General features: G+C 46.2%; 1 protein-coding gene across 1 annotated transcript in view; it reads right to left on the bottom strand.

The window, feature by feature from the left end:
• LOC138369761 (sulfotransferase 1B1-like) overlaps positions 1-18,492 on the bottom strand; it is a 254,073-nt gene extending 235,581 nt beyond the window's left edge. Inside the window, exon 1 of the mRNA XM_069333217.1 lies at positions 18,399-18,492. Within this exon, the coding sequence (XP_069189318.1) occupies positions 18,399-18,424 (26 nt within the window). The 5' untranslated portion in view covers positions 18,425-18,492. The remainder of the gene's footprint in view (positions 1-18,398) is intronic.
• Between the last annotated feature and the right edge of the window lie 493 nt (positions 18,493-18,985).

The following is an 18,985-nucleotide window of genomic DNA, read 5'->3' as shown; positions in this document are numbered from 1 at the left end:
GACATGGTGACTGATTTAAAGTGTGTGTGGAGCTGGAGACATGGTGGCTGATGGCTGGTGTGTGGAACAGGAGACATGGAAACTGATGACAGGTGTGGAGCAGGAGACATGGTGACTAGTGACAGGTTTGTGAAGCAGGAGACATGGTGGCTGATGACAGGTGTGTGGCGCAGGAAGCATGATGACTTATGACAAGTGTGTAGAGCAGGAGACATGGTGACTGATGACAGGTATGTTGAGCAGGAGACATGGTGACTGATGACAGGTGTGTGGAGCTTGAGACAAGATGAATGATGACAGGTGTGTGGGGCAGGAGACGTGGTGACTGATGACATGTGTGTGGAGCAAGGGACATGGTGACTGATGACAGGTATGTGCAGCAGGAGATATGGTGACTGATGACATGTTTGTGAAGCAGGAGACATGGTGGCTGATGACAGGTGTGCGGCGCAGGAAACATGATGACTTATGACAGGTGTGTGGGGGAGGAGACATGGTGACTGATGACATGTATGTGGAGCAGGAGACAAGGTGACTGATGACAGGTATGTGGAGCAGGAGACATCGTGACTGATGACAGGTGTGTGGGGCTGGAGACATAGTGACTGATGACAGGTGTGTGGAGCAGGAGACATGGTGACTAATGACAGGTATGTGGAGCAGGAAATATGGTGACTGATGACAGATATGTGGAGCAGGAGACCTGGTGACTGATGACAGGTGTGTGGAGCGGGAGACATGGTGACTGATGACAGGTATGTGGAGCAGGAGACAAGGTGACTGATGACAGGTATGTGGAGCAGGAGACAACGTGACTGATGACAGGTGTGTGGGGCTGGAGACATGGTGACTGATGACAGATATGTAGAGCAGGAGATATGGTGACTGATGACAGATATGTGGAGCAGGAGACCTGGTGACTGATGACAGGTGTGTGGGGCAGAAGACATGGTGACTGATTTTAAGCGTGTGTGGAGCTGGAGACATGGTGACTGATGACAGGTGTGTGGAGCAGGAGACATGGTGACTGATGACATGTTTGTGAAGCAGGAGACATGGTGGCTGATGACAGGTGTGCGGCGCAGGAAACATGATGACTTATGACAGGTGTGTAGAGCAGGAGACATGGTGACTGATGACAGGTATGTTGAGCAGGAGACATGGTGACTGATGACAGGTGTGTGGAGCAGGAAACATGATGACTTATGACAGGTGTGTAGAGCAGGAGACATGGTGACTGATGACAGGTATGTTGAGCAGGAGACATGGTGACTGATGACAGGTGTGTAGAGTAGGAGACATGGTGGCTGATGACAGGTGTGTGGAGCAGGAGACATGGTGACTGATGACAGGTATGTAGAGCAGGAGATATTGTGACTGATGACAGATATGTGGAGCAGGAGACCTGGTGACTGATGCAGGTGTGTGGGGCAGAAGACATGGTGACTAATTTTAAGTGTGTGTGGAGCTGGAGACATGGTGGCTGATGACAGGTCTGTCGCGCAGGAGACATTGTGACTGATTTCAGGTGTGTGTGGAGCTGGAAACATGGTGGCTGATGACAGGTGTGTGGCGCAGGAGACCTGGTGACTGATGACAGGTGTGTGGAGGAGGAGACATGGTGACTGATGACATGTATGTGGAGCAGGAGATATGGTGACTGATGACAGATATGTGGAGCAGGAGACCTGGTGACTAATGACAGGTGTGTGGAGCTTGAGACAAGATGAATGATGACAGGTGTGTGGGGCAGGAGACGTGGTGACTGATGACATGTGTGTGGAGCAAGGGACATGGTGACTGATGACAGGTATGTGCAGCAGGAGATATGGTGACTGATGACATGTTTGTGAAGCAGGAGACATGGTGGCTGATGACAGGTGTGTGGCGCAGGAAACATGATGACTTATGACAGGTGTGTAGAGCAGGAGACATGGTGACTGATGACAGGTATGTTGAGCAGGAGACATGGTGACTGATGACAGGTGTGTGGAGCTTGAGACAAGATGAATGATGACAGGTGTGTGGGGCAGGAGACGTGGTGACTGATGACATGTGTGTGGAGCAAGGGACATGGTGACTGATGACAGGTATGTGCAGCAGGAGATATGGTGACTGATGACATGTTTGTGAAGCAGGAGACATGGTGGCTGATGACAGGTGTGCGGCGCAGGAAACATGATGACTTATGACAGGTGTGTGGGGGAGGAGACATGGTGACTGATGACATGTATGTGGAGCAGGAGACAAGGTGACTGATGACAGGTATGTGGAGCAGGAGACATCGTGACTGATGACAGGTGTGTGGGGCTGGAGACATAGTGACTGATGACAGGTGTGTGGAGCAGGAGACATGGTGACTGATGACAGGTATGTGGAGCAGGAAATATGGTGACTGATGACAGATATGTGGAGCAGGAGACCTGGTGACTGATGACAGGTGTGTGGAGCGGGAGACATGGTGACTGATGACAGGTATGTGGAGCAGGAGACAAGGTGACTGATGACAGGTATGTGGAGCAGGAGACATCGTGACTGATGACAGGTGTGTGGGGCTGGAGACATGGTGACTGATGACAGATATGTAGAGCAGGAGATATGGTGACTGATGACAGATATGTGGAGCAGGAGACCTGGTGACTGATGACAGGTGTGTGGGGCAGAAGACATGGTGACTGATTTTAAGCGTGTGTGGAGCTGGAGACATGGTGACTGATGACAGGTGTGTGGAGCAGGAGACATGGTGACTGATGACATGTTTGTGAAGCAGGAGACATGGTGGCTGATGACAGGTGTGCGGCGCAGGAAACATGATGACTTATGACAGGTGTGTAGAGCAGGAGACATGGTGACTGATGACAGGTATGTTGAGCAGGAGACGTGGTGACTGATGACAGGTGTGTGGAGCAGGAAACATGATGACTTATGACAGGTGTGTAGAGCAGGAGACATGGTGACTGATGACAGGTATGTTGAGCAGGAGACATGGTGACTGATGACAGGTGTGTAGAGTAGGAGACATGGTGGCTGATGACAGGTGTGTGGAGCAGGAGACATGGTGACTGATGACAGGTATGTAGAGCAGGAGATATTGTGACTGATGACAGATATGTGGAGCAGGAGACCTGGTGATTGATGCAGGTGTGTGGGGCAGAAGACATGGTGACTAATTTTAAGTGTGTGTGGAGCTGGAGACATGGTGGCTGATGACAGGTCTGTCGCGCAGGAGACATTGTGACTGATTTCAGGTGTGTGTGGAGCTGGAAACATGGTGGCTGATGACAGGTGTGTGGCGCAGGAGACCTGGTGACTGATGACAGGTGTGTGGAGGAGGAGACATGGTGACTGATGACATGTATGTGGAACAAGAGACATGGTGACTGATGACAGGTATGTTGAGCAGGAAACATGGTGACTGAAGACAGGTGTGTTGGGCAGGATACATGGTGACTGATTTCAGGTGTGTGTGGAGCAGGAGACATCGAGGCTGATGGTTGGAGTGTGGAGCAGGAGACATGGTGACTGGTGACAGGTGTGTGGAGCAGGAGACATCGTGACTGATGACAGGTGTGTGGGGCTGGAGACATGGTGGCTGATGACAGGTATGTAGAGCAGGAGACATAGAGGCAGATGACAGGTGTTTGGAGCTTGAGACAAGATGAATGATGACAGGTGTGTGGAACAGGAGACAAGGTGACTGATGACAAGTGTGTGGGGGCAGGAGACGTGGTGACTGATGACAGATGTGTGGAGCAAGGGACATGGTAACTGATGACAGGTATGTGAAGCAGGAGATATGGTGACTGATGACAGGTGTGTGGAGCAGGAGACAAGGTGACTGATGACAGGTATGTGGAGCAGGAGACATCGTGACTGATGACAGGTGTGTGGGGCTGGAGACATGGTGACTGATGACAGGTGTGTGGAGCAGGAGACATGGTGATTGATGACAGGTATGTGGAGCAGGAGATATGGTGACTGATGACAGATATGTGGAGCAGGAAACCTGGTGACTAATGACATTTGTGTGGAGCAGGAGACATGGTGACTGATGACAGGTATGTGGAGCAGACCTGGTGACTGATGACAGGTATGTGGAGCAGGAGACATTGTGACTGATGACAGGTGTGTGGGGCTGGAGACATGGTGACTGATGACAGTTATGTAGAGCAGGAGATATGGTGACTGATGACAGATATATGGAGCAGGAGACCTGGTGACTGATGACAGGTGTGTGGGGCAGAAGACATGGTGACTGATTTTAAGTGTGTGTGGAGCTGGAGACATGGTGACTGATGACAGGTGTGTGGAGCAGGAGACATGGTGATTGATGACAGGTTTGTGAAGCAGAAGACATTGTGGCTGATGACAGGTGTGTGACGCAGAAAACATGATGACTTATGACAGGTGTGTAGAGCAGGAGACATGGTGACTGATGACAGGTGTGTGGAACAGGAGACAAGGTGACTTATGACAGGTGTGTGGGGCAGGAGACGTGGTGACTGATGGCAGGTGTGTGGAGCAAGGGACATGGTGACTGATGACAGGTATGTGGAGCAGGAGATATAGTGACTGATGACAGGTGTGTGGGGCTGGAGACATGGTGACTGATGACAGGTATGTAGAGCAGGAGATATGGTGATTGATGACAGATATGTGGAGCAGGAGACCTGGTGACTGATGACAGGTGTGTGGGGGCAGAAGACATGGTGACTGATTTTAAGTGTGTGTGGAGCTGGAGACATGGTGGCTGATGACAGGTCTGTCGCGCAGGAGACATTGTGACTGATTTCAGGTGTGTGTGGAGCTGGAAACATGGTGGCTGATGACAGGTGTGTGGCGCAGGAGACCTGGTGACTGATGACAGGTGTGTGGAGGAGGAGACATGGTGACTGATGACATGTATGTGGAACAAGAGACATTGTGACTGATGACAGGTATGTTGAGCAGGAAACATGGTGACTGAGGACAGTTGTGTTGGGCAGGATACATGGTGACTGATTTCAGGTGAGTGTGGAGCAGGAGACATCGAGGCTGATGGTTGGAGTGTGGAGCAGGAGACATGGTGACTGGTGACAGGTGTGTGGAGCAGGAGACATCGTGACTGATGACAGGTGTGTGGGGCTGGAGACATGGTGGCTGATGACAGGTATGTAGAGCAGGAGACATAGAGGCAGATGACAGGTGTTTGGAGCTTGAGACAAGATGAATGATGACAGGTGTGTGGAACAGGAGACAAGGTGACTGATGACAGGTGTGTGGGGGCAGGAGACGTGGTGACTGATGACAGGTGTGTGGAGCAAGGGACATGGTAACTAATGACAGGTATGTGGAGCAGGAGATATGGTGACTGATGACAGGTGTGTGGAGCAGGAGATATGGTGACTGATGACAGATATGTGGAGCAGGAGACCTGGTGACTGATGACATTTGTGTTGAGCAGGAGACATGGTGACTGATGACAGGTATGTGGAGCAGAAGACAAGGTGACTGATGACAGGTATGTGGAGCAGGAGACATTGTGACTGATGACAGGTGTGTGGGGCTGGAGACATGGTGACTGATGACAGGTATGTAGAGCAGGAGATATGGTGACTGATGACAGATATGTGGAGCAGGAGACCTGGTGACTGATGACAGGTGTGTGGGGCAGAAGACATGGTGACTGATTTTAAGTGTGTGTGGAGCAAGAGACATGGTGACTGATGACAGGTGTGTGGAGCAAGGGACATGGTGATTGATGACAGGTATGTGGAGCAGGAGATATGGTGACTGATGACAGATGTGTGGGGCTGGAGACATGGTGACTGATGACAGGTATGTAGAGCAGGAGATATGGTGACTGATGACAGATATGTGGAGCAGGAGACCTGGTGACTGATGACAGATGTGTGGGGGCAGAAGACATGGTGACTGATTTTAAGTGTGTGTGGAGCTGGAGACATGGTGGCTGATGGCTGGTGTGTGGAACAGGAGACATGGAAACTGATGACAGGTGTGGAGCAGGAGACATGGTGACTAGTGACAGGTTTGTGAAGCAGGAGACATGGTGGCTGATGACAGGTGTGTGGCGCAGGAAACATGATGACTTATGACAGGTGTGTAGAGCAGGAGACATGGTGAGTGATGACAGGTATGTTGAGCAGGAGACATGGTGACTGATGACAGGTGTGTGGAGCTTGAGACAAGATGAATGATAACAGGTGTGTGGAACAGGAGACAAGGTGACTAATGACAGGTGTGTGGGGCAGGAGACGTGATGACTGATGACATGTGTGTGGAGCAAGGGACATGGTGACTGATGACAGGTATGTGGAGCAGGAGATATGGTGACTGATGACAGATATGTGGAGAAGGAGACCTGGTGACTGATGACAGGTGTGTGGGGGAGGAGACATGGTGACTGATGACATGTATGTGGAGCAGGAGACAAGGTGACTAATGACAGGTATGTGGAGCAGGAGACATCGTGACTGATGACAGGTGTGTGGGGCTGGAGACATGGTGACTGATGACAGGTGTGTGGAGCAGGAGACATGGTGACTGATGACAGGTATGTGGAGCAGGAAATATGGTGACTGATGACAGATATGTGGAGCAGGAGACCTGGTGACTGATGACAGGTGTGTGGAGCGGGAGACATGGTGACTGATGACAGGTATGTGGAGCAGGAGACAAGGTGACTGATGACAGGTATGTGGAGCAGGAGACATCGTGACTGATGACAGGTGTGTGGGGCTGGAGACATGGTGACTGATGACAGATATGTAGAGCAGGAGATATGGTGACTGATGACAGATATGTGGAGCAGGAGACCTGGTGACTGATGACAGGTGTGTGGGGCAGAAGACATGGTGACTGATTTTAAGCGTGTGTGGAGCTGGAGACATGGTGGCTGATGGCTGGTGTGTGGAACAGGAGACATGGTGACTGATGACAGGTGTGTGGAGCAGGAGACATGGTGACTGATAACATGTTTGTGAACCAGGAGACATGGTGGCTGATGACAGGTGTGCGGCTCAGGAAACATGATGACTTATGACAGGTGTGTAGAGCAGGAGACATGGTGACTGATGACAGGTATGCTGAGCAGGAGACATGGTGACTGATGACAGGTGTGTAGAGCAGGAAACATGATGACTTATGACAGGTGTGTAGAGCAGGAGACATGGTGACTGATGACAGGTATGTTGAGCAGGAGACATGGTGACTGATGACAGGTGTGTAGAGTAGGAGACATGGTGGCTGAAGACAGGTGTGTGGAGCAGGAGACATGGTGACTGATGACAGGTATGTGGAGCAGGAGATATGGTGACTGATGACAGATATGTGGAGCAGGAGACCTGGTGACTGATGACAGGTGTGTGGGGCAGAAGACATGGTCACTGATTTTAAGTGTGTGTGGAGCTGGAGACATGGTGGCTGATGACAGGTGTGTCGCGCAGGTGACATTGTGACTGATTTCAGGTGTGTGTGGAGCTGGAGACATGGTGGCTGATGGTTGGTGTGTGGAGCGGGAGACATGGTGATTGATGACAGGTGTGTGGCGCAGGAGACCTGGTGACTGATGACAGGTGTGTGGAGGAGGAGACATGGTGACTGATGACATGTATGGGGAACAAGAGACATGGTGACTGATGACAGGTATGTTGAGCAGGAAACATGGTGACTGAGGACAGGTGTGTTGGGCAGGATACATGGTGACTGATTTCAGGTGTGTGTGGAGCAGGAGACATCGAGGCTGATGGTTGGAGTGTGGAGCAGGAGACATGGTGACTGGTGACAGGTGTGTGGAGCAGGAGACATCGTGACTGATGACAGGTGTGTGGGGCTGGAGACATGGTGGCTGATGACAGGTATGTAGAGCAGGAGAAATAGAGGCAGATGACAGGTGTTTGGAGCTTGAGGCAAGATGAATGATGACAGGTGTGTGGAACAGGAGACAAGGTGACTGATGACAGGTGTGTGGGGGCAGGAGACGTGGTGACTGATGACAGGTGTGTGGAGCAGGGGACATGGTGACTGATGACAGGTATGTGGAGCAGGAGATATGGTGAATGATGACAGGTGTTTGGAGCAGGAGACCAGGTGACTGATGACAGGTATGTGGAGCAGGAAACATCGTGATTGATGACAGGTGTGTATGGCTGGAGACATGGTGACTGATGACAGGTGTGTGGAGCAGGAGACATGGTGACTGATGACAGGTATGTGGAGCAGGAGATATGGTGACTGATGACAGATATGTGGAGCAGGAGACATTGTGACTGATGACAGGTATGTGGAGCAGAAGACAAGGTGACTGATGACAGGTATGTGGAGCAGGAGACATTGTGACTGATGACAGGTGTGTGGGGCTGGAGACATGGTGACTGATGACAGGTATGTAGTGCCGGAGATATGGTGACTGATGACAAATATGTGGAGCAGGAGTCCTGGTGACTGATGACAGGTGTGTGGGGCAGAAGACATGATGACTGATTTTAAGTGTGTGTGGAGCTGGAGACATGGTGACTGATGACAGGTGTGTGGAGCAGGAGACATGGTGACTGATGACAGGTATGTTGAGCAGGAGACATGGTGACTGATGACAGGTGTGTGGAGCAGGAAACATGATGACTTATGACAGGTGTGTAGAGCAGGAGACATGGTGACAGATGACAGGTGTGTGGAGCAATAAACATGATTACTTATGAGAGGTGTGTAGAGCAGGAGACATAGAGGCTGATGACAGGTGTTTGGAGCTTGAGACAAGATGAATGATGACAGGTGTGTGGAACAGGAGAAAAGGTGACTGATGACAGGTGTGTGGGGCAGGAGACGTGGTGACTGATGACAGGTGTGTGGAGCAAGGGACATGGTGACTGATGACAGGTATGTGGAGCAGGAGATATGGTGACTGATGACAGATATGTAGAGCAGGAGACCTGGTGACTGATGACAGGTGTGTGGGGCAGAAGACATGGTGACTGATTTTAAGTGTGTGTGGAGCAGGAGACCTGGTGACTGATGACAGGTGTGTGGGGCAGAAGACATGGTGACTGATTTTAAGTGTGTGTGGAGCTGGAGACATGGTGGCTGATGACAGGTGTGTGGCGCAGGAGACATGGTGACTGATTTTAAGTGTGTGTGGAGCTGGAGACGTGGTGGCTGATGGTTGGTGTGTGGAGCGGGAGACATGGTGACTGATGACAGGTGTGTGGCGCAGGAGACATGGTGACTGATGACAGGTGTGTGGGGCAGGAGACATGGTGACTGATGACAGGTGTGTGAAGGAGAAAAGACAACTCACGTCCATCAACTCAAGTCCATCACCTCTCCTCCATCTCCTCACGTCCATCACCTCAATTCGATCACCTCTCCTCCCTCACCTCTCCTCCGTCACCTCACATCTATGACTTCACATCCATCACTTCTCCTCCCTCATCTCACGTCCATAATTTCTCCTCCCTCACCTCACGTCCATCACTTCTCCTCTCTCACCTCACGTCCATCAGTTTTCCTCCCTCACCTCACGTCCATTACTTCTCCTCCCTCACCTCACGTCCATCACTTCTTCTCCCTCACCTCACGTCCCTTACTTCTCCACCCTCACGTCACGTCCATCAGCTCTCCTCTCTCACATTACGTCCACCACCTCTCCTCCATCATTTTTCCTCCATAGTTTCACGTCCATCACCTCTTCTGTTTCACCTCACGTCCATCACCTCACGTCCATCACCTCACATCGAACACCTCACATCGAACACCTCACATCCATCACCTCACTTCCGTGGAGTTGAAGGTCTCGACCCCAAGCTTACCTGAGGTTGTCGTGCCATCTGCTGCTGCGCGTCTTACTCTGTGCTCATCACCCTCCATGTGTCCTGCTGGGTCCCCTTCCTGCCCATAGTAGTATCTAGGGATGGACACTTATACGTCCATCACTTGCCTTGCTCACTCACAAATACAAAGTATGTCTTCAGTTTGTCAATCAGTGACCGTTGTGTGGGACATAATTCGTACACGTCTTGAGGAGAAGCCATACCGTGTTCCTCTTTGAGTGCAGAGTTGTGAATTCCTTTGGAGTTCCAACGTGACGCGGAAAAAAGTAATTGTTTCAGGTTCACAAAGTCTAAATTAAGAACAGGTTACAGAATGGACTTTTCTACACATGGGGTTTAAATCTAATGAAACACATAACCGCCGATATCTAAAAGCCACGAAAGAGGTATTTGTTGAATTCGCCTTGCCAGCGAATTCAATGGGTTCGAACTCTAGAGAGGGAGGTTCAACAGAGCACCGAACTTCAACTGCTTGTCCAGTAGTAATAGTAACAAGGTGTCTGGTTTTCAGCTGTTCGCAGCTTGTGTTTTGACGAAAAGTAATACAGCAAAGTTAATTATGTAAACAGAAAATTCTAAGCCTGCTCGAGGTAACGGGGGGGGGGGGTCTAAACCCTCTGGTTATGGGTTAGGATAAGGAAAATTGGGTAAATGGTAATTAAATAGTTTGTGAGTTATATCCCTTTCTAACTAAGGTTAGGTTAAGGATGGTTAAGTTGAACTGATGTAGAGAAAATTCCCGTTATTATCATATTTTCCATTAACCTCCCTCCCCAGGAAATAGAGGTTAGGTTGAAGATGGTTGTATTGATGTGAAAAAAATGCTACGAATATGATGCAATATTGAACCAAGATCCGTGTATCAGAGGTTAGGTCCAGGGTGGTTGGGTTGATGTATAAACAACACTTTCTTCCCATAAATACAATAAATTTGAAGTTAGATAAAGGGAGGTTAGGTCCAGGGCGGTTGGGTTGATGGACAACCAACACGTTCCTCCCATATTTACGATAAATTTGAAGTTAGATAAAGGGAGGTTAGATCCAGGACGGTTGGGTTGATGTGTAAAAACATAAAACACCTACCCAACAATATAGCTGCAATATTGAACACAATTCCAAGTTTTAAAGGAGAGGGGACTGTTAGGACTGTGTCCAAAACAACATTTTTCTATGAATATGGTTACAATGTTCAACAAAGAACCTAGTAGGTTAGGCACAGTGTGGATAGGTTCATATCCAAAACTTCAGTTTTCGAAGAAAATAGATAAAATATTCAAAGCTCCAAGACTCATGCAGGTTAGGCACGGGCATTTAGGTTCATATCGAAAAAACATCACTTCTCTGAGTATATGTCGTATCAGAGGTTAGGTCCAGGTTTAGATGGAATTAGATTAGATGGAATGTGGGTAAAATGGGCTTTGACTGTGCTATGTTACACATCATTTAGGCATATTTGGTGGAAATTGTCTCCAATTTGGTGGCGATAGCTTAAATTTCCCCAACTTTAATCAAATCTGCTAGGTCAGGGTTAGGTAAGGGTAGGTTGGAATATGTGAAAGCCTATGTAGGGTAGGTTGGAATATGTGAAAACTTGGCTAAAATGGTCTTTGGCTGTGTTATGTAACAAAACATTTTTGGTAGAAATTGTCTAAAATTAGGTTGAATTTAGGCGACTAAGCATAAATTTCATGAACTTTAATCAAATCTAGCTTGAGATATGCTAGGACAGGTTAGGTAAGGTTGTTTAGGGTAAGATGGAATCGGTGAAAACTTGGGCGAAATGAACTTTGGTTATGTTAAGATACAGAACATTTGGGTATATTCGGTGGAAATTGGCTTAAATTAGGTTGAATTTAGGTGGGAAAGGCATAAATTTTGCCAACTTTAATCAAATCTAACTTTGGATATGACAGGTGAGGCTAGGTAGGGTTCTCTAGGGCAGGTTGGAATAGGTGAAAACTCGGCTAAAATGAGCTTTGGCTGTGCTATGTTACAAAACATTTTTGGGTATATATGGTGGAAATTGTCTTAAATTAGGTCAAATTTATGTGGAATAACTTAAATTTCGCCGACTTTAACCAAATCTAGGTTTGGATATGCTAGGATAGGTTAGGTAAGGTTGCGTAGGGTAGGATGGAATAGGAAAAATGTAGGTAAAAATGGGCTTTGGCGATGCTATGATACACAACATTTGGATATATTTGGTGGGAATTGTCTTAAATTAGGTCGAATTTATGTGGGATAGCTTACATTTCGCTGACGTTCACAAAATCAAGGTTTGGATATACTAGGTTAGGTTAGGTGAGGTTGTGTAGGGTAGTATGGAACACAAGAAAATGTGGGTAAAAATGGGCTTTGGCAGTGCTATGCTACAAAACATTTGGGTATATTTGGTGGAAATTGCCTTAAATTAGCTCGAATTTAAGTGGCATAGCTCAAATTTCACCAACTTGAACTAAATCTAGATTTGGATATGCTAGGTCAGGTTAGGTGAGGTCGTGTAGGGAAAGACATATATAATATCTTAGGGGTAATGAACTAGCATGTTTATGAAAGTGTAAATTGTCCTATTTGGGAGGTTTGAGCTATATGACCAACTCGCGTAATGTTTGGACAGAGGTGACATAGGCTTGTATGTGAGGATATGGGATGCTCATATTAGTCAGTTTAGGTTTTGCTAGGTTGAATTTAGTCAAATTTGAGTAGTATAAGATATTTTTTGATAGATTTAGATGAATTTAGGTTTTAATGGGATGCATTTTGATAAGATATAGCAAATTTTCTTAAAATTATCATAGAAAATACTGACTTCACCTAACCCCACCTGCCCTAACATAACTAAGGCTAGAACAAATAAGTCTGTTAGATGGTTTGCATAAATAAATATGGGTGGCCTGATTGTAGAGGATGTAACAAGGAAGGTATTAATAAGACATTAAAAACAATGGACATATGTTAAATGAATAGTTTAGCACTAATAATGTTGAAATATTAATGGAAAATGAATGTGTTTTATATTGAGCTCATCGGAAGTTATATGCACCATTTTTATATGTGAAATTCTAACTTTTGGGGAGTTGGTTAAACTCGGCATATTATAATTAATGTCCTAAATATATCTAGAAAAATATCATGCAAATTGTATATTGTTTGACCTAGTTGGTTGTGTTTGTATTTGTACATATATAGCACAATTAATATACTTGTGTATTAAACTGTTTTTAAAGAGCGCTGTTTGTCGACAGAATTGTATTTGTGCTGCTTTTTCAGCTATGTTTTCATTCCATGTTTTCATTTTATTCTTTATGCTCAATTAGTATTAAGCTTTAGTCATTTAAGTGTTTCATGCCCGAAACGATTTGCGTAATAGTGGCTTTAGGCATTGTATGTACTAGCCCTAACTATAAATCTATCACTCTTTGTAAAATCTCTTATGTATGTACCTTACCTAAATATACATTTTGATTTTGATTTTTTGAATTTTAATTGTGCAGATTATGTATTTTGCATAAGTTGTATGATTATGTGTTGATTATATTTCTATAAGTTGTGTAATGTGTTGTGCAAGTTGTATGTATTAATTGTATGTTTTTGTATGTGTTTGTGGAAATTGTGTAGTTGAGTATTAATGAATATGTGCAAGTTATGTATTGTTCATATTTTGGTAAGTTGTGTATTGATTATATTTTTGAGCAAGTTGTGTAAATGTCGCAATTGTATTTGTGTAAATCGTGTATCTATGCTAGTTGTGTATTTCATATTTGGGGTTATCTTGAGGTTATCTTGAGATGATTTCGGGGCTTTAGTGTCCCCGCGGCCCAGTCCTCGACCAGGCCTCCACCCCCAGGAAGCAGCCCGTGACAGCTGACTAACTCCTAGGTACCTATTTACTGCTAGGTAACAGGGGCATTCAGGGTGAAAGAAACTTTGCCCATTTGTTTCTGCCTCGTGCGGGAATCGAATCCGCGCCACAGAATTACGAGTCCTGCGCGCTATCCACCAGGCTACGAGGGGTAGTTATGTATTGTGCGTATTTGTGCTAGATATATATTTGTTCAAGTTGTGTAATAATTATGAAACGTGTGTAATATTTGTGAAAGTTGTGTATTAATTGCGCATGTTGTGTAATTGCATATGGACGAATGATTTATTTATACCTTTGTGTATTTATTGTCATTGCGCAAGTTGAATAATTATATAGCAAGTTTTCTTGTATTAATTGAGCAAAGATGTATAATAATTACACAAATTGTGTAATAATTGCCCATGTTTTATAATAACTTTTGTGCTAATAGTGAATTTATGCAAGTTGTGTTTTTAATTTGTTGAAGTGGAACTGGTGAAACTGTATTTTTGTGTGCAAATTGAGTATTTTGTGTAAGCTCTGTAATCTGAAAAATAGATCCTAGTGGTGTAAATGTATTTTGGTTTATGAGACAATGTGTGGGTATTTTGTGAAAATTGTGTATGTGAAATTGTGTAATTAGTGAAAGCGCATTTTTGATTGTCTAAATGCATAAGCATTTTGATATATTTGTGTAAATACCATACTTTGTGTAAATGTCATACTCTGAGTGTACATGCAATATTGTGTAAATGGTATATTTTTGTGTGCAACTGACATATTTTGTATATAAATGTTATATTTTTGTGTGATGGTATATTTTGAGTGTAATATATTTTGTGCATAAATGTTATATTTGTTGTGTAAATGTTGTATTTTCTGTGTATGGCATAAATTACATCTTATTAATGGGGAAATGGTGGCAAAAAACTAGGCTATTCTCTGTGAATGTATAGGTTGTGTAGTATGTGTATGTATGTACGTATGTATTTGCGAGGGTGGGTTTAGAAACAAGTTACCTGATTTGCGTAGCAAGACTAGGATATTTTTGAGGTGTGGAAATGATTAGCCTATGAATATAGTAGCTAGCATCTAGCTGAGATGCTAGATGGATGAATTGAGGTGCGACATTTGGATAGCTATTTGATGGATGTGAGGACAGTTGATTATCCAATGAACACAGCTACTAGTCCGCTGTGCTGCCAGATGTGTGGTAACTACTTGTGGATTATAGTACGATATCTAGTTATAGATTTTCATAATTGCCGTTGTGGATAAAACTAGAATGAGAGCTATTTATTAAAATTATTATTGTAAACCATTACTTTAAGTGCGATCCCTAGGTTGTTTTATGCATAGGGTGGACATGAATATGAATGAGATTGGGTGGAGATATATAGGAGCTGCCTCGTATGGGCCAATAGGACTTCTGTAGTTACCTTCATTCTTATGTTCAGCTCACATACAATGCTGCCAGATGTGCGATTTTGCAAAAAAATTGTGGTATGACATTTGGGCTGCTGTTATACTTTTGAACTTATCACTGAATAATGATTACAGTTGTGGTTGACTAAAATGCATATTCTTAAACCTCTGATTAGGTGGGGATGGTTAGTCTAGCCATTTTTAATAATAACATCAAATACAATAAATATGCAAGTAGGGCGCTAAAGGTCGCATTGGTCATCTGGTGATGTCACACATAGTTGACCAGTCAGGTGCTGTGATACCTTAACACTTATATGCTAATGGCCAACAATACCTTATCCCTATACCTGAGGTTGCTTTTCATGTCACTAAACATCAACAACTGATCTGTAGAATTTGTATTTGTATTTGTATTTGTTTGTTATATAATAAATTAGGTTTGGATGGTTTGATAGGATTTATGAAATGAATAACAGAAAATATAAGCAATGCGCGAAAATACGAGCTATTGTAGCTGAATATCGACCCTGGTGAAGCACAAAGTACAGTTGAGGTATTAAGCCTGATTAAGAGTTCACACTTATGTGTGAACCTCCTGGGATCCGCATTTAGCACGTTGGCGCCTCGCACCGCATTAGGGATGATGACGTCAGAAAAGAAGGTAACTGCAGAAGGCCTTATTTCAAAACATGAGAGGCTTGCTTTTACTGAATGAGTTTTTGATTTGTTATATGCTACAGTAAGGTGTGGGAGGTATTGTTTGAGAGAATGTGAGATGTGTATACGGTTAGGGACAATATTGGATTACTACTGAACTCGCATTGAGATTGCCAATGCAAAGGGCCCTGTTTTTTTCATATAAATGACTGATAGCGGTTTTCATTTTTATTTGCCCTATGAGAAATAAACGATCCTTCAAGGAAGATTGTCAAAGCTTAAATTACATTCTCTAGAAAGACGAAGAACAAGAAATAGGGGTGACATGATAGAGGTGTGACTGAATGGTCATAGTAAAGGGGGATAATAATAACCTATTAAACGTATCAACATGAAACAGAACAGGAATAATTTGGATAAGTTTTACATTTAGGAAAAAAGACCTGGGTAAATACTGGTTCAGTTACAGGGATGAACGCTGAGATACATGGTAGTTCATGCTCTGTGTTGCTCCCCCTTTTGCAATGGACGATAGTTGGAAGTAAATAGGACATTTAAAATTGACTAGGGTTGATGGTATTTAACATAGGTTTCAGGACCACTGTTGTAACGCAAAACACACGACTCACAGGCCGGCTTTTTAATCCCCTTGAACGTGCCTCTGCAGGAACGCTGCGCGGCTAGCTGGTGACGTCATTGACCATTGGCGATGCCTGTGCAAGGTCGCCGGGGTAACGGAATTTGGATCCGCGAGGGGCCGGCATTTTAATCCTCCCCCAGGCAAATTGAAGACTGGCTACCCGATGACGTCATTGACCATTGGCTATGCCTGTGCATGGGACCAGCCATGAAAGAAAATTCGAGAAAACCCTGGGGCCAATGACCGGCTTTTTGATCCCCTTTAACATACCTGTGCAGAGTCACTAAGCCAACGAAATTTTGGGATGACTGGAGGCGGCCGTTTAATCCCCTTGAGCGAAAATGGCAGGGGCCAAAGACCGGCATGGGGAAAAGTTTGTAAATCCCATGTGCCAATGACCATCTTGGAGAAAAAATTCGAGAAAACCCCTGCGCCAATGACCGGGTTGGAGAAAAAATCGAGAAAACCCATGTGCCAATGACCGGCTTGGAGAAAAAATTCGAGAAAACCCCTGCGCCAATGACCGGCTTGGAGAAAAAGGTTCGTAAAACCCCTGTGCCAATGACCGGTTTGGGGAAAAAGCAAAATGGCCGGTCATTGGGGCCTTTCCCACTACTACCTTGGCGCCTGCTCCACACAAACCTGTCATCAGTCACCAGGTTTCCTGCCCCACACACCTTTTATCAGTCACCTTGTCTCCTGCCCCCACACACCTGTCATCAGTCACCATGTCTCCTGTTCCTCATACCTGTCATCAGTCACCATGTCTCCGGCCCCCACACACCTGTCATCAATCACCATGTCGCCTGCCCCACACACCTGTCATCAGTCAACATGTCTCCTGCTCCCAACACCTGTCATCAGCTATCATGTATCATGCTCCACACACCTGTCATCAATCACCATGTCGCCTGCCCCACACACCTGTCATCAGTCACCATGTCTCCAGCTCCATACACCTGTCATCAGTCACCATGTCTCCAGCTCCCCACGCCTGTCATCAGTCACCTTGGCGCCTGCCCCACACACCTTTCGTCAGTCACCTTGTCTCCTGCCCCCACACACCTGTTATCAGTCACCATGTCTCCTACTCCACACACCTGTCACCAGTCGCCATGTATCATGCTCCACATACCTGTCATCAGTCACCATGTCTCCTGCCCCCACACACCTGTCATCAATCACCATGTCTCCTGCCCCACACACCTGTCATCAGTCACAATGTCTCCTGCTTCACACACCTGTCATCAGTCACTATGTCTCCTGCTCCCCACACCTGTTATCTGTTACCATGTCTCCAGCTCCGCACACCTGTCATCAGTTATCTTGTCTCTAGCTGCCCACACCTGTCATCAGCTATCATGTATCATGCTCCACACACCTGTCATCAGTCATCTTGTATCCAGCTCCATACCTGTCATCAGTCACCATGTCTCCTGCTCAACACACCTGTCATCAGTTATCTTTTCTCCAGCTCCCCACACCTGTCATAAGCTACCATATCTCCTGCTCCACACACCTGTCATCAGTCCTCTTGTCTCCAGCTCCACACACCTGTCATCAGTCACCATGTCTACTGCTCCACACACCTGTTATCAGTCACCATGTTTCTTGCTCCACACACCTGTCATTAGTTGTCTCCAGCTCCCCCACACCTGCCATCAGCTATCATGACTCCTGCTCCACATACCTGTCCTCAGTAACCATGTTTCCTGCTCAACAAACCTGTCATCAGTCACCATGTCTCCTCCTCCACACACCTGTCGTCAGTCACCATGTCTCCAGCCCCACACACCTGTCATCAGTCACCATGTCTCCAGCCCCACACACCTGTCATGAGTCACCATGTCCCCTGCTCCAAACACCTGTCATCAGTCACCATGTTTCCTGCTCAACACACCTTTCACCAGTCGCCATGTATCATGCTCCACACACCTGTCATCAGTCACTATGTCTCCTGCTCCCCACACCTGTTATCTGTTACCATGTCTCTAGCTCCACATACCTGTCATCAGCCTCCTTGTCTTCCATGATTAAGTTGAGGTGCAGCAGTGTGGTGATGGGCGGCGGGAGACTGTGTGGAGAGTGTCCAACACGGGTGCCGGTGCGGGTGTGGTTATAAACATGTTTGTTGTTTGATATAACAATATCTGTAATGTGGCCGTGACTCAAGATAAGAGGTGACAGAAGGTAGGTGATGGAGAGTAGGTCAGAGGGAGGAGAAGTGAGTAAGCATAGGTGATGGAGGAGAGGTGATGGAGGAGAGGTGATGGAGGAGAGGTGATGTAGGAGAGGTGATGGAGGAGAGGTGATGGAGGAGAGGTGATGGAGGAGAGGTGATGGAAGAGAGGTGATGGAGGAGAGGTGAGGGAGGAGAGGTGAGGGAGGAGAGGTGAGGAAGGAGAGGTGAGGGAGGAGAGGTGAGGGAGGAGAGGTGAGGGAGGAGAGGTGAGGGAGGAGATGTGAGGGGGGAGATGTGAGCGAGGAGATGTGAGGGAGGAGAGGTGAGGGAGGAGAGGCGAGTAGGGAGAGGTGAGGGAGGAGAGGCGAGTGGGGAGAGGTGAGTGATCTAAGGTTATGGAGGAGAGGTGA

The sequence above is a fragment of the Procambarus clarkii genome, chromosome 4 (assembly GCF_040958095.1).
Source record: "Procambarus clarkii isolate CNS0578487 chromosome 4, FALCON_Pclarkii_2.0, whole genome shotgun sequence".
NCBI lineage: Eukaryota > Metazoa > Arthropoda > Malacostraca > Decapoda > Cambaridae > Procambarus > Procambarus clarkii.
The sequence above is the reverse complement of the archived record's forward strand: the minus strand, read 5'-3'. Positions and strand labels throughout refer to the sequence as shown.